The sequence below is a fragment of the Glycine soja genome, chromosome 1, assembly GCF_004193775.1.
Source record: "Glycine soja cultivar W05 chromosome 1, ASM419377v2, whole genome shotgun sequence".
In the NCBI taxonomy this organism is placed as follows: domain Eukaryota; kingdom Viridiplantae; phylum Streptophyta; class Magnoliopsida; order Fabales; family Fabaceae; genus Glycine; species Glycine soja.
Genome location: NC_041002.1, coordinates 4,050,762 through 4,067,264, shown reverse-complemented (window position 1 = coordinate 4,067,264; position 16,503 = coordinate 4,050,762). Strand labels below are relative to the sequence as shown.

The following is a 16,503-nucleotide window of genomic DNA, read 5'->3' as shown; positions in this document are numbered from 1 at the left end:
AGGACCAAGATTTTTCACCTCATTATGAGAAAGTTCGAAATATCTAACCCACACAAAAAAATGAAACAAATCTATTACCATAAGGATAAGGGTAATAACGAAGCCCCATTTAAGAAAAAGCAGAAGAAAAAAAACATTATTAAAAAGTTTTACCCATTCTCTCACTATCTGTTAGACCTAATTTCATCATCATCATCCATCACTTAGAACGAGTCTTGCAATCCATTCTATTCACCAACAACTACTACTCACAAACTCATACCAAACAAAAAATAAATAAATAAAATAAAATAAAACCCTATTATCACCAAAATCCCCAAAAGGCCACTGCATGATTTTCATATTTGCCTTCTTAAACATTACTACACCCTCACGTTAGAATCTCTCGATTTGCCCTAATTTCTTTTCAGAAAACGTGTTTAGGGGAAGGATTAACCGCTTATAAACGGTGAATACTAGGGTGACCGGGAAACGCAGGTCAAATTTTACTACCGCCACGCCACCACCCTCATTTTTTTTTCTCCTTCTTATATTATATCACAATGTTTTAACTCTCTCCTTCTCTCTTTTTATTTTCTTCTTTCTCTCTCGCTCTGTTTGCCCAGAAAATCAAAGAGAAAAGAAAAATAAAAATAATAATCCTCTTTGAAATTCAAACTTAGAGAGAGAGAAAAAAAAAAAAAGAAACTTCTCTGTGGAAAAAACATTTGTGTTCGTTCTCTTCAGCACTTCCACGTTGACGCTTTTCTGAAGAATCACAAAGGCTCGAGAAAAGAAATAACTTTGTTACACAAAGCATTTTTCTCTATCTTTCTTTGAAGTTCAGAGAGACTTGGCGATCACTCTGTAAATTTCTTCTTCCTCCTTCGTTCCAATTCATCCTCACGTTGCTTTACATTGAAGTAATGCGAATTTCGCTTGCGATTCTCTTTCTGTTTCAGGATTTGGCTCCTCCGAGGTGATCCTCTTCGCGGAGGCAGGGGTTTGGATTCAAGCTTCGCGTTGATTCCTCGTGGTTAGATCTGAACTGTGCTCGCTGCTCTTGCTCGATTGAGAAGCTTGAGTTTTGAGGATTTTGAATTCTTTCGGAGTTTGGAAGCATGATTTGTTGTAGAAGATAGATAGAGAGAGTGTTTGTTTCTGTGCTTTTGTGGTTTGAGATGAAGAGGTCCAGAGATGAAGTTCTCACGAGTTGTTCTCAATTGAAACGGCCTGTGTTGTCTTCACGAGGAGAAGCGTAAGTTTTTTTTTATTATTATTTTTTTTTATTTTGGTGTTTTGTTATCTTCAATTTAATTGTACTGTGCTCGTGTTTTGCCTTTGTTGTATTTTCTGCTTGATCAAAAGTTTGCATCTTCAATCGAGTGATGAGGCTATTTGATTTCTCGGTGTGGTGAAGTTTTGTGTTTTTGTGTGTTTGTGTGAAATCGAAGGAGTTTCTATAGTTGTTTTGCTCTGTAATTTGTTTTTGTATGTATAGGCTTCAGTGAAGCGTCTAGTTTTTGTTTTTGTTGGTTTTTTAGACTGTGAAATGAGATCGGATGTTTCTTATCTGGATAATGTTTGAATCGTTCTCATCATAAGTCGATTTTTACGTTTTATTTGTGCACCGAGTTACGGTTCTTAGTATTTTATGAAATTTTTGGAACGAAGGTCTGGGCAACCGCAGATGATGAATGGAGGTGCTCAGAAACTGACAACTAATGATGCCCTTGCATATCTCAAGGCAGTGAAGGATATATTTCAAGATAAGAGGGACAAGTATGATGACTTTTTGGAGGTTATGAAAGATTTCAAGGCTCAAAGGTTTGATCATATTGTACCATATTCTTTGTCCTCCCCGCCTCCTGCTCAATTATTTGTATATTATTTTGGTATTATATTGGGGAAGGGGATCTTGGTTTTGTTAGTAGAAATTGAGTTGTGTTTCCTTTTGGTGCATTGTAGAATTGATACTGTGGGTGTCATTGCAAGAGTGAAGGAACTGTTTAAAGGCCACAGAGATCTTATATTGGGATTTAACACCTTCTTGCCTAAGGGTTACGAAATCACACTTCCATCAGAGGATGATCAACCTGCCCCAAAGAAACCCGTTGAATTTGAAGAGGCTATAAATTTTGTGAACAAGATAAAGGTAAGAGCATTGTTGAGTCTGATGAGTTCTAACTATACAGATTTGTTCTCAACCAATGGATAGCTTTGCTTTTGAGTCTGATGGATCCTTTTCATGCAGACTCGTTTTCAAGGTGATGATCATGTGTATAAATCATTTCTTGACATATTGAATATGTACAGAAAGGAAGACAAATCTATTACTGAGGTCTACCAGGAGGTATGTGTGTATGCCTATGTTATGTGTTATCATGCTATAACTGGGCATTATTCTTTTTCTTTTCTTTATTTCCTCTGGTAATAATATTTCTTTTGATTCTCATCTTTGTCGCATATTGGATTTCTTCAGGTTGCTGCTATTTTTCAGGACCACCCTGATCTTCTTGATGAGTTTACTCATTTTCTTCCAGACGCTTCTGCAGCTGCCTCTACTCATTATGCTTCTGCTCGGAATTCTATGCTTCGCGATAGGAGCTCTGCAATGCCAACAATACGACAATTGCACGTTGAAAAGGTTTATCTCCAATTCTTATGTCCCTCTTTGCTGTTGGGGCATACCTAAGGAGCTAAGGTGAGGTGCCAGAAGGGGTCAGCACATCTTGCTTATTAAAGTGCTGTCCCTTCAGTGAGGTGCTTGCCTCTAGCACTGTTATGGTTCCAGTGAGGCACACCTTTAACATATTACTGATAGCTAAAAATAAACCAAAAGTGCCAGCCATCTAATTTGCTAACTAAGATGTTAAATTGGGTAGAAGTGTTATGATGTCAAAAAATTAACAATTGTTGATGTTTGGGACTCTTGTCAGCTGCTAGGATTTGTAAATTGAAAATCTAAATCATTTATTTTTTTACTGAAAATGTTATGCCTAGTTGTCAGTCTTTGATGATTTTTGCCCTGAGAAATTAAAACCCTGTAGAGCCTCAAGGCCCCATCTTTTGTCTTTGTTGACCTCCGTGGCTTTGTGCCTACAAGTTTTATAGTTGCTCATCAAGCTAACATTCTACTCATCTGCATGTCAGCGAGAACGGACCATTGTTTCACATGGTGATCATGACCCCAGTGTTGATCGTCCTGACCCAGATCATGACAGGGGTTTGTTAAGGATAGAAAAGGAGAGGAGACGTGTGGAGAAGGAAAAGGAACGTAGAGAAGATAGAGACAAGAGAGAACGTGAAAGGGATGATAGAGATTATGAGCATGATGGGGCTCGAGATAGGGAGCGATTCTCTCACAAACGGAATCGTAAGGCTGAAGACTCTGGAGCTGAACCATTGCTTGATGCAGATGAAAATTTTGGTGTGCGTCCTATGTCATCCACTTGTGATGATAAAAATTCTCTGAAAAGTAAGTATGCCATCATTACTTTTGATCTTGAATCTACAAAACTTAATTTTGTATATTTTTTACCTTTCCTAACTAACCGATGATGTACAATGCACAAATTATGGAGCATATGCTTTGATGTTTACTCAGGAAAGAAATAAATAAATGGAAAAAACACTAAAAGATATCAACTTAAAAGTTCATTAGTGAATGCTAAAAAATTAAAATGAAAAAGAATATGTTTTCTTTTGGTGATAGAATTATCCATAATCAAGAAGCGCTTTGAATTTTATATTTATCATCTAGGGCTATGTCAGTATTTTCCTTGTTCTGTGTACAAGGAGAAACCTAGTTTATTACAATTTTTTTTGTGCTTTTAACTCCTCCCTTTCTTTTTGTGGTTTGTTATTTATCTTAAATTTTGTCATTTCAGGTATGTACAGTCAAGAGTTTGCTTTCTGTGAAAAGGTCAAAGAAAAATTACGAAATCCTGATGACTACCAGGAATTTTTGAAGTGCTTGCATATCTACAGCAGGGAAATAATTACCCGACATGAGTTGCAGTCATTGGTATGGCTTGCATATTAATTTTTATAAGATACTTCACTGATTTTAGTATTAGATTCTGTTAAGATGGATGACTTTAATTTGTCAATCTATGTTGGTTTGGTTGGAAATGAACATTGATTGACCTAAATTCCTTATAAATTGTGAAGGTAAACTATGGAAGGAAGATAAATTAGATTATGTTATTGTTGCATAATCTTGAGAATTTATTTAAGTGTTGTACTGTGAACTGTCAATTTGGAGACTGAAGTTGGGCCAGGCAAAATTTGGTTTGGGCCAGCATAGTCCTATGGGGGCTATGAGTGTGCTAGCAGACAAATTTCAAGGAATAATAAAGTCCTGTGATGAGAATAGATACTCAATAAATTGAAGGAATAACCGATTTCCATGCAATAAATTTAAGTACTACTAAGGCAATACATTGACCGAAGACCATTTTGAATGGAATGTTAGAGTAGCTATTGAAGGAAAGGACTTCAATGGGTTTATGTTATTTCTAAAGTGATCAATTGCTTTCTATGTGGTTTCAGTTTTTGTCCATTTATTCTTGACAAAGCTGGCGGACTGTTCCTTCTAAATCCCTCTTCTAACTTCTACATTTGTCTATCTAGAAATATAACAAAACGAATTTGGGGCATTAAAGTAGATCTATTGTCAATGCTGAAGCTTACTTCAACTTCAATAATCTGCTAAAACTGAACTTGCTCATGAAAAACTATTGATCCCTCCCCTGGATGAACCATATAGACCAGATAAACCATGAACTAGAATAGAAGAGCTTGCCCCACCCATGAGTAAATATTTCGTAGTAGCCTCATTAGATTGTACATCTTTCTTGAAGTAATAGAACAGTTGATTGCTATCTTTCTAGAAGGTCATTCCTCTCTCCTGAAAAATTGTATAAATAGAATATGATGTTAAAATCTTGAAGATAACTGAATTTTTCTCTTGATCATTTTAAATTCCAGCTTGACCTGCTTTTAGTGTATTTCACACTGTAATATATATTTCCATTGAAGTATAGTCCTTTTACTAGTCATGCAATGCAATATGATAGACTCTTGGTCACTTATTCTTCCAGGTGGGTGATTTACTGGGAAAATATCCAGATCTTATGGAGGGGTTTAATGAATTTTTGCTTCAATCTGAAAAGAATGGTAACATTCAAACTAATTTATTACTTTCTATGAAGTTAAATTTTGTAATTTATTTCTAATCAGGTTCTATGATGCAGATGGTGGATTCCTTGCTGGTGTTATGAATAAAAGTAAGATGTTTTGCAGTTATCTTCTGATAAATGCTCCCCTTTTTATTTTTATGTAAAGTGATCTGGGTTCACGTGAACATTTTCAGTTTATTGTCTCATCCAAAAATTTTGTTGTGTTTAACAGAGTCCTTATGGAATGATGGACATGGACTGAAACAAATAAAGGTTGAAGACAAGGATAGAGATCAGGATAGAGATAGAGACCGTTATAGGGATGATGGGATGAAAGAAAGGGACCGTGAATTCCGAGAAAGGGACAAATCTACTGCGATTGCCAACAAGGATGTTTTAGGTTCTAAGATGTCTCTATATCCCAGCAAGGAGAAGTATTTATCCAAACCTATAAATGAGCTGGACCTTTCTAACTGCGACCAGTGCACTCCTAGTTACCGTCTCTTACCGAAAAATGTATACTTATTTTATTTATTTATGTCTTCATATTTTTTATTATTTTTCTAATGGAATCTCTGATGTTCTCTAGCTGATTGTGTTCTGCGTGTGTATTATCTGTGCTTATGCAGTACCCAATACCTGTAGCTAGCCAGAAAACAGAACTTGGTGCTGAGGTGTTGAATGATTACTGGGTGTCTGTCACTTCAGGAAGTGAGGATTATTCCTTCAAACATATGCGCAAAAATCAGTATGAAGAGAGTTTGTTTAGATGTGAAGATGACAGGTCAGAGCTTGCCAGTGATGTTTAAGTACATTTTAAACTAATTGTTTTGTTGATTTATCTTTTATTGATGATCACTGTCATAGTTGCCAAATTGTTCCAGTTTTTGTTTTTGCCATCATTGGGTTGATTAAGACATGATTTCCGTAAGTTGTCTATCACTGGCGCTTGCTGATATTATGTTAACTGGGCTGGCAGGTTTGAACTTGACATGTTGTTAGAGTCTGTAAATGTGACAACCAAACGAGTAGAAGAGCTGTTAGACAAGATCAATAGTAATATAATTAAAGGAGACAGCCCAATTCGTATTGAGGAGCACTTAACAGGTTATAGTCTTTTCAATTGACCATTGGAATTTCTGAAAGCAGATATGCAGTGCGATGTAATTTCTTTTTAGTTTTCTATATTCTGATGTGACTTTCTCTGTATGTTTCTTTAGCTATAAACCTGAGGTGTATTGAGCGATTATATGGTGACCATGGGCTTGATGTGATGGAAGTGTTAAGGAAGAATGCACCTCTAGCTTTGCCAGTGATATTAACACGCTTGAAGCAGAAACAGGAAGAGTGGGCAAGGTGCCGTGCTGATTTTAGTAAAGTTTGGGGTGAAATATATGCTAAGAACTATCACAAATCTCTTGATCATCGTAGCTTCTACTTTAAGCAACAGGATACTAAAAGCTTGAGCACCAAAGGTAATGAATAACTTTTCATTTCAATAACTTTGAATTCTCGAAGCTTTTAATGTTTGGATCAGAGTATTCTTTTAAGGCTACAAAAATTTAATCATGTAAGATATCATCATCATTTTGTTGATATACCTAAACCAGAGTTGTCAATTGCACGCTATAGCGCTGGTGCGTTGTGGCTATTGCCGCTCTGTTAAAGCCCATCTTGTCACTGCTTGCTGTTGTGCTTGGAATGGTGCAAATCGCGGCCATTTTTTTTGGCTATTCGGGGCATTAGCAGACGCAGCTTTGATTAATGGTTGAAAACCCCTGTTTACCCCCACAATACTGCGTCGTTTAAGGTTTATTTTGGGGGACACACTTACCTTATTTAGGTTTTGAAATTGAAACCCTATTACTAAGAGAGCTGGTAATACTGTAGCTGACCAGTTAGCTAGTTTTGCTTTTTTGTTCAAAGAGATGTATTTGGGTTGGGGGCTATCTCCATCAGATTGAATCTGCTATTTTAGCTGATGTACAGACTTTGATTTCTAAAGAATAGAAACAGTATTTGACGTCAAAAAAAGAAAAAAAAAACAATTGTGTGCCCTTGTGTATTTGAAATATGACTCACTATTCTCTGGCGTCATCTCCAGCCATTTCTGACACCAAAGGTAATAGATAACTTTTCATTTCAATAACATTGAATTCTTGAAGCTTTTAATGTTTGAATCAGAGTATTCTTTTAAGGCTGTAAAAATTTTAATCATGTGATATATCATCATCATATTATTGATATACTTAAACCAGAGTTGTCAATTGCACGCTGTAGTGCTTTCGCGTTGTGGCTATGGGCCACTCTGTTAAAGCCCATCATGTCACTGCTTGCTGTTGTGCCTGGAGTGGCACAAATCATGGCCATATTAACGGCTATTTGTGGCATTAGCAAGCACAAGTTTGATTAATGGTTGAAAACCCCTGTTTACCCCCACAATACTGCGTCATTTAAGGTTTATTTTGTAATTGAAACCCTATTCTAAAACAATCGTGTGCCCTTGTGTCTTTGAAATGTGACCCACTATTCTCTGGCGCTGTCTCTAGCAATTTCTGACGTTTTCTGGCACCTTCCTAGTGTTACTCGGTGCAATTGGCTTGATTTTTTTATTTAATTTTATATTGATCACAACTCACCATTGTTTCTCTAAAGTCTAGACACCATGCAAAACAAAATCAGTGGGATGTGATTTGAATACAGTGCAATTTTCGCATATGTTGGTGATCATGATGCAATAATTCTTTCCATTTTTCTGACACTGACACCTTTCTTTTATGAAACTTTTACAGCCTTGCTGGCAGAAATCAAAGAAATCAGTGAAAAGAAACGCAAAGATGATGTTCTTCTTGCTATTGCTGCTGGAAATAGGCGGCCAATTCTTCCAAACTTGGAGTTTAAGTATTCTGATCCAGATATTCATGAAGATTTATATCAGCTCATAAAATATTCCTGTGGAGAAATTTGCACAACTGAACACGTGGATAAAGTTATGAAGGTTTGGACAACATTTTTAGAACCCATGCTTTGTATTCCTTCTCGGCCCCAGTGTGCAGAGGATACAGAAGATGTTGTCAAGGTTAAGAATAATTGTGTCCTAAATGACACAGCAACTGTTGCTGAGAGTGACTGTAGCCCTGTTGTGGGTGCTACCATAATGAATCCAAAGCATATAAATGTTTCCAGAAATGGGGATGAGTGTATGCCATTAGATCAATCAACTTCTAGTAAAGCATGGCAGTCAAATGGTGATAGTGGGGTTGAGGATAGGTATCTTGATGACCATGCATTGCGTAAAACTGAAACTTTGGGCAGCAATACACAGCATGGTAAAATGAATAGTATTGCATTCACACCTGATGAACCATCAGGATTTAACAATAAGCAAGACCAGTCCAGCGAACGGTTAGTGAATGCAAATGTCTCACCAGCATCTGGAATGGAGCAAAGCAATGGAAGGACAAACATAGATAATTTGTCGGGTTAGTAACTTACTTCAACAATGATGATACTTCTTGACTCTTACCCTACCATTTATTTAAAATACTGTCATTAATTTGTCCTATCATCTTAAATTGTTGCTTTCTGAGAATGTATGGAACTGAGATACATTTTTTTGTTCAAGGACTCACTGCCACTCCAACAAGACCTGGTAATGCTTCTGTTGAGGGAGGACTTGATATACCGTCATCAGAGGTATGGCTTAACTCTGGGTGCAGCTTATGTCAGTCTCAATTTAAATTTTGCTTATTCATCTTGAGGATAAATTTTGATTTGCTGTCAATAAACTAACATACCCTGGCACCAGAGGCTCCTCGCTTCGTGAAGGTGTGGGGAGGGTCATTGTACGCATCCTTCCCCTTGCATATGCAGAGAGTCTGTTTCTGGATTTGAACCCATGACCAACCGGTCATCAAGGCACAACTTGACTGTTGCGCCGGGGCCTGCTCTCTATGATTTGCTGTCTTTATGAAGGTTTTTTTTTTTGCACTGTCAGTAAACCAATTGATGCCATTCCACCTTCTGAAAAAATTATTAAAATACTTTCTAATGCAAGGGAAACACCAATGTCGCTGCACTTTCTTGTTTTCTGATATCATATAATTGCATTGAGTATGCCTGTCTTTAGGTCTAAAAAAAATGACAGCATGTGGTATAATAAAAAATATATCATGTGAATTAGAAAGGCTATATGGTAGCTTTTTATGGATCAAGTTCTGTTTTCCCTTGTATGTGTTCTATGATTGACATTTCTCACTGTCCTTAACATCAATGCGAATTGACTTGGATATCTTGAACTATTATATTGCAAACCATATTTTTATTAGGTGGTATTTCATCTCCTTGAATTTGGTCAAGTTGATTGTGGTAAAAGTATGTTCATGATTAATAGATCTTGTAACATGTATATGGTTAATGAATATCGTTCTACAATGAATTGATCCTCATATTATAATTACTAAGATTAGAATGCTAAACCGTAAGTTGTTAGCTTTTCAAAACAGAGTATGAAGAACACTATTTCCTTTTTACATGTGTTTAAGGGACTATAATTGATTGCCATCCTAGCAAAATTCATGGATATCATTATTCTTCAAATATTTTCTGCATTATAACATAATCAAAATTGTTGACTAAATATTAATGTGCTTTGTCCTTTTTAAAACTAGTCATTCTGTGGCATCATTATGAGTGATGTACTGAATTTTGCTAGACCAGGCATCATTCTGAATAATATGGTGAATTTTTGTTTCTTTATCATCGCTTAGGGTGGTGATTCTACAAGACTGGGTACATCAACAAATGGGGCCATCACTGGAGGCACCAAAGTTCACCGATACCAAGAGGAATCAGTTCGACCCTTCAAAAATGAAAGAGAAGAGGGTGAGTTATCTCCTAATGGAGACTTTGAAGAAGATAACTTTGCATTTTATGGAGGTAATGGTTTGGATGCAGTGCATAAAGGAAAAGATGGTGGTGTGAGTCGGCAATACCAAAATAGGCACGGGGAAGAAGTTTGTGGTGAAACTAGAGGAGAAAACGATGCTGATGCTGATGATGAAGGTGAAGAAAGCCATCACAGGTCATCAGAGGACAGTGAAAATGCATCTGAAAATGTTGATGTTTCTGGAAGCGAGTCTGCTGATGGTGAGGAGTGTTCTCGAGAAGAGCACGAGGATGGGGAACATGATAACAAGGCTGAGAGTGAAGGTGAAGCTGAAGGAATAGCTGATGCCCATGATGTTGAAGGAGATGGAATGTCATTGCCATATTCTGAACGCTTTCTACTAACTGTGAAGCCTCTAGCAAAGCATGTTCCTCCAATGTTACATGAGAAGGACAGGAATTCACGAGTTTTCTATGGAAATGATTCCTTTTATGTGTTGCTTAGACTTCATCAGGTTATCCCCCCCCCTGTGTTCTGGTTTTCATAACCTATATTGATGATCTTTGTCAGAAATATAATGTGTAAACTACTTCTTGGTTTTTGCTTCTCTGTTTTTTTTGGTTTAATTCTTGCTAGTGCCAAGAGATTGGGTATGTTTAACCGATAGATTCATCCCAAAATTGACTCCGACCAGATGATTCTTTTAGGAGAGGGAGTTGTTTGTACTATTTGAAATTTGAGGAAGTGAGGAACCTTTTATGTAGGTTTTGAAAAGCTGGATGGGTGTCAATCTCGGGGGTGTGTGAATATATGTATGGTTGTAGACAAAATATATATTTTTAAGTTTATTATATATTCATTTTGAAATATTTCCTTCTATTAATCTGACAGACATTGTATGAGAGGATACAATCAGCAAAGATAAACTCATCATCTGCTGATAGGAAATGGAAGGCTTCAAGTGATACAAGCTCCACTGATCAATATGACAGGTGATATTCCTAGGAAATGTCAAATGTATTATATTACAAAAAACCAATTTGAATATATGTGTGAAGATTTATACAAGACTGAGGGGTCTCCTTTATGCTACAGGTTCATGAATGCCCTTTACAGTTTGCTGGATGGTTCTTCTGATAATACAAAATTTGAGGATGATTGTCGAGCTATAATTGGAATTCAATCATATGTCTTATTCACATTAGACAAGCTGATATATAAACTTGTTAAACAGGTCACATACATAAATTCCTCTTTCTGTCTTTTGCATACCATACTATCTTTCCTACCATTAAAATATCTCTTATTTTATTTTAGCTTCAAGCTGTTGCCGCTGATGAGATGGATAATAAGCTTTTACAACTATATGCATATGAGAAATCGAGAAAACCCGGAAAATTTGTTGACATCGTTTATCACGAAAATGCCCGTGTTCTTCTCCATGACGAGAACATATATCGTATTGAATATGTAAGCTTTTATTTTACTTTCTTGTCAACTTAGGTCTGCTCCTGAATTAAGTTTTAAATAGTTATAAGTTCTGTAAATGTAACCTAGTTTGTTCCATTGCAGTCACCTGGACCAATGAAACTGTCTATTCAACTGATGGACTCTGGACATGATAAACCTGAGGTGACTGCTGTGTCAATGGACCCTAATTTTTCAACCTATCTACACTATGACTTCCTGTCTGTCGTCTCTGACAAAAAACAGAAGTCAGGAATTTTCTTGAAGAGGTATTTGATTAGTCAGTAGAATTATAAATTATTAGTGTTATTGCATACTAATGTTTATTTTTGTAAATTTATTTATTTATTTAATTTATATTTTCAGGAATAAACGTAGATATGCCAGTAATGATGAATTTTCAAGCCAGGCTATGGAAGGACTACAAATTATTAATGGTCTGGAGTGTAAGATAGCTTGCAGTTCATCTAAGGTATTGATAAATAAGATTTTATACTTCTCTCTTATTTTGTCAAAATGTGTCATTCTTCCCGCAAGCCTGTTAGATTGTGTTGCAGTCTTACATTTTCTTCTCGGTACCTGTTCTTAGGTCTCATATGTTTTAGATACCGAAGACTTTTTGTTTCGGATAAGAAGGAAAAGAAGAGCCTTGCGTCTGAAGAGTTCAGGTGCTCACGAACAGGCACAGTCTTCAAACATTTGTTCAAGCAGAGTACAACGATTCCGCAATTTGTTTTCCATTACATGAAAGTGTCCATTTTGAGCTGGGCATGGTATGCAAAATTCTTTATATTGATAAATATGTTATTTGGGCTTGACGTCATACAGATGCACAGAACACATACTCCCATCGGAGGTCAATGAAATTAATTTCCTCTTTACTGCTATATCAATATTAGATAACAATACAGCTAAAATTTGTCCTTTGTTTTTTTTTTTGTTAGTATGAATTTCTATTGAACAAAATCTGATTAATAATTATTGTTTGGTTGTCCTTTTCAGTAACATTTGTCAAATGTAAACATTGGCAGAGGCGCCTGACGAAAACGCCATCCTATCCAAGAAGTTGTTGATCAAGGGATGTTTTTCTGAAATTATTTTTGCACATTTTCTTTGAGCAACCTAATAAATCTTACAGAATGGGTAGCTGGTGCGGCATGGAGAGGAGGAGATTGTTGTATACTGTAATTTGATGGCTAACGATGGCTCACAATAATGTAAATAAATAGAGGTAATTTGTGATTTAACTAGAGGACTCTTTATTTCATTCATCCATATTTTTGTTATTTAGTTTTTCTTTTCCTCTTTTAACTTTAGCTGCTACAAATATTGAGGTTTATTGATCATGGGACATTCGGTGGCTGCAATTGGCCCTGCCGTTTCAAATACAAAGTGTGTAGACTGAGAGTCTGCCCACATCCTTCGTTCTTCTCTTTTTTGTTTCCTTTCTCTTGGTCTAGCATGGAATGCTGTGCGCTCTGGTTTAACATTGGGTACAGTCTAAGACTGAGGGTATTTTTGCTTGTCTTGAAAGCTACTTACTGCATGGAGGTGGATGGACTGAATTGAGCAACACTAAAATATATATATATATATATATATATATATATATATATATATATTTGGACATGTTAATGTTGGTAGCCGATATGGCAAAAAAACTAACTAATTTGAAGTTGGAAGTTTACCAATCATAAGCTATAGTTGAAAAGTTGGAAGTTTATTAGTTAGCTAATTTAACACTTTGGATGAGTGTTGCTCTCTAAAAGGAGATAAATTATAGTGGTGATCATTTTGTTAGGTGTGTGATGGTGCAAAGAGAGAATTATATTATTTTTCTTAAAACATTCTTATAATTTTTTTTTTTACTTGCATCAACTATTTTATCTCACAATTATATATTCTTATTGCTTCTTCTTTTTTTATGCATTGTGTGATGAACATACTGTATAATATAACTTCACTGAACAAAAAGCCTTCTAAAACGCCTATTGAAATACTGCCATCTGGCAGGGTGGCAATGAGTCGTGCCCATTTTTGTAACTTTTCCCGGTTGCCAACACGCCACCTTGCGCCCAATTCACCGGTTTCAGGTAGCGGTTCTCATGGATTTGAGTTTAGCAGTGATTTAATTATATTTGGTTGGATTTTAATGTGTTTGAGTCAGATTTGATCAAATCTAATTAAGACTTGATCATAAACAGATTATCTGCTGACTTGATCATAAAGAGTTTTATTTTTTTAACTATACCTAATTCGCCTCAATCCATATTATAATATATATATATATATATATATATATATATATATATAAATTAATTATTGAATACAAAATATATTAATAATTTTTAACTCACATAATTTATTAAAATATTAGAAAATCATCTATAATTTTTTTCTTTTTTAAATTATTTTTATTTTTATCTTGATTTTGTTTATGTTTTAATATGTTAATATCATATTTTATTTCTATTTAAAATAAAAAACGTTGTATTAGAATTGAAATCATTAACTATATTAGTCAAATACAATTTGATTTCTTTTGAGTGTATTTAATCATTATATACTTACAAAGCATTAGACAAAAATAAATTACCGTTTTAAAAATAATTTTTAAAAATAAAAAAATTATTTTTTAAATATTAAGATCCAATTAACTCTACGTATTTATGATTGAATTGAGTCTGGAAAAAAAAATTGTATAAACTCAATCCAACCCGACCTAAAAATTTTTGATCAGGTTGGACAATGGGTTTAACCAAATTTGATCTACCTTGTCCCGTGAACACTTCTAGCTTCATCCATTACTTTTTCAATTTTTGAATGAATAAACATCAGTTAAAATACAAGATCACATGGCACTTTATAACTCAAACAAGAGGTGACTTGCCCAGGAATTGTACTAAGTTAGTGGGTCAGAGACTTAATCGGTGAGTCATTATATATATATATATATATATATATATATATATATATATATATATATATTAAAATATTTAAAAATGTATATAATATTTTTAACATAATGTGATCAATTCATATTTTTATAATCTAAAATTAAATTTATTGTCATGATTAAACTATAAAATATTATATAGTCATTTATTACTATAAATTACTACTATTTTGTTGGGTATTATCATTTTAAATTATTAAAGAAATTCTTATTTTTCAGGACTAACTATAAAAGTTATTGAATGGTCATAAGCAATTCTGTTGAAGATATATAAAAATACATAAATGTTGAATTATATCATGATCAAATGATAATAATTAGTTACTATATATTGTTATCAAGATAAAAAATACCATAAGAGTATATTTTATGTTATTTAATAATTAAATATTAACAATTTAACATGATCCCATGTCAAATTAGATCAACTGGGTCTGGATAATCAGATTTATCGAAACTCGACTAAGTCAATTCGGATCAAATTGGACTGAATGCATTTTTTTGTCCTTTACCTTAAGTGTCTAAGACATTAGGTCCCAGTCAAATTGGTTCGACCAATCGGATTAGACCAATTTTTATAAGTATGTCTATATCACATAGAACTAATTTGTTTAAACTTATTATTAAAATAAATATTTTTTTAAAAGCAGTTTTATAATTTTCTAGTATGTTTGTTTAGATTGCTTTTATTTAAAATAAATAATTTTCTTTTTTTAAGGAACAAATCTTATTTATTTATTTTTTAAAATATTTATTTTAAAGTTTAAAGAAACTCATTCGGGATTGTTGGTTTACAATGCTTGAAGTGTTGAAAATTTCCAATAATTACTCGATTTTGACTACACCTTCATTATTGACATTTATAAGTCGAGTTACATCAAATGTGACATTTATAAGTCAAGTTACGTGCAAATTAGGGACTTTCATGGACATGACTCATGAGAAGTGTAATATTTAAAGCACTTAATAATATTTGTTCAAAAAAATTCACTTAATAATTGATATTTTCTCTGTTTTTTAATAATTGTTGTGTATCAAAAAAATATTTTAAAATCATTATTATTTAAAATTTTCAACATAATATTAATTATTATTTTCAATTATATTCCTTATAATATTAATAATATGAATTATGAGCTAAAAATAGAAAAATAAATTAATAATGATAAGGTTAATTTTATAAAATTATTATTTTTATTTATTTACTGGTTTTTTTGCTGTGTAAGACAACGTAAACGATAATTATAATGAGACCGATAGAGTAATATTTAAAGTCAACATATTTCTGCATGTGAATTCTTGAAATCAAACATTTTGTTTCCTTGCCTGAATTTATAGTTTTGGTATTGCACAATTTTTATTTTTTGGTAGAACTTTGGTATTAATGGCAATTCCTACTGTGGATCTATGAGATAGGTCACACCACTGAGTCAGTAGTTATATACCATTGGATTTAAATTAAAATAATGAACCATTCAAATTATTGATGTTTTATTTTTTAAAAGTTTTTCTTTAATATGTTTTATCGACTTTTTTAACCTTAGTAAGTAAATTAATAATTTTATACAGTATTATTAATTAATTTTATTTGATAGAATTATTTGAATATTAATAATAGAAAATAATTTTGTAATAAAAGTAGTTGTTAAAATAAAAATAACCTAATACATTAATATAAAATAAACAATACAAATTAAATACAACCATCAAATTGAAAAGTAGAAATAATATTAGTGGTTAATTTACTTTTATAGACAGTTTCTATGATTATGTCTTTCAATTTTACACAATGAACATTTTTTAGGTCTATTTGAAATTGATTCATTCATCTCATTATGTATAACTAGTGATTGACTTTCTGGTTGTGTCTATTTAATTTGTCCATCTAATTTAAAGTGGTTAAAAATTAATTTAAAAATAATTTTTTTGGACAACTTTAAAGAGGTATAACCTTTTATGACTTCAAATAATTAATTAAAAAAAATTAAACGACTTTGAAGTCGTTAATTATCTTACGACTTCAAGTAAAA

At 33.6% G+C, this 16,503-nt stretch overlaps 1 protein-coding gene across 3 annotated transcripts; it reads left to right on the top strand.

Moving 5' to 3' along the window:
• The first annotated feature begins 609 nt into the window (after positions 1 to 609).
• LOC114410488 (paired amphipathic helix protein Sin3-like 4) lies at positions 610 to 12,949 on the top strand. 3 transcript variants are annotated; one of them, XM_028374473.1, is made up of 25 exons: positions 610 to 846; positions 942 to 1,237; positions 1,654 to 1,806; positions 1,948 to 2,134; positions 2,234 to 2,332; positions 2,462 to 2,626; positions 3,133 to 3,457; positions 3,870 to 4,006; positions 5,085 to 5,160; positions 5,238 to 5,270; positions 5,395 to 5,678; positions 5,792 to 5,946; positions 6,142 to 6,269; positions 6,383 to 6,637; positions 7,955 to 8,644; positions 8,788 to 8,858; positions 9,932 to 10,046; positions 10,119 to 10,564; positions 10,942 to 11,042; positions 11,146 to 11,284; positions 11,368 to 11,520; positions 11,623 to 11,786; positions 11,884 to 11,989; positions 12,107 to 12,290; positions 12,520 to 12,949. In XM_028374473.1, exons 2-24 carry the CDS (start codon positions 1,161 to 1,163, stop codon positions 12,263 to 12,265), a joined length of 4,218 nt encoding a protein of 1,405 aa, XP_028230274.1. In that variant the 5' UTR covers positions 610 to 846; positions 942 to 1,160; the 3' UTR covers positions 12,266 to 12,290; positions 12,520 to 12,949. The 3 variants fall into 3 exon arrangements, 2 of the variants coding, with proteins under 2 accessions (XP_028230274.1, XP_028230261.1); XR_003666306.1 differs by having other exon boundaries at positions 9,932 to 10,564; positions 12,107 to 12,373; XM_028374460.1 differs by having other exon boundaries at positions 9,932 to 10,564.
• The last annotated feature ends 3,554 nt before the right edge of the window (positions 12,950 to 16,503 follow it).

What these genes read in the sequence shown, in the direction of transcription:
- LOC114410488 (XM_028374460.1), top strand. Translation starts at nt 1,161, where the DNA reads ATGAAGAGGTCCAGAGATGAAGTTCTCACGAGTTGTTCTCAATTGAAA. An exon ending in GACATGAGTTGCAGTCATTG is followed by an intron (nt 4,007 to 5,084) that starts GTATGGCTTGCA and finishes TTATTCTTCCAG; the next exon opens with GTGGGTGATTTACTGGGAAA. An exon ending in AAACATAGATAATTTGTCGG is followed by an intron (nt 8,645 to 8,787) that starts GTTAGTAACTTA and finishes TTTTTGTTCAAG; the next exon opens with GACTCACTGCCACTCCAACA.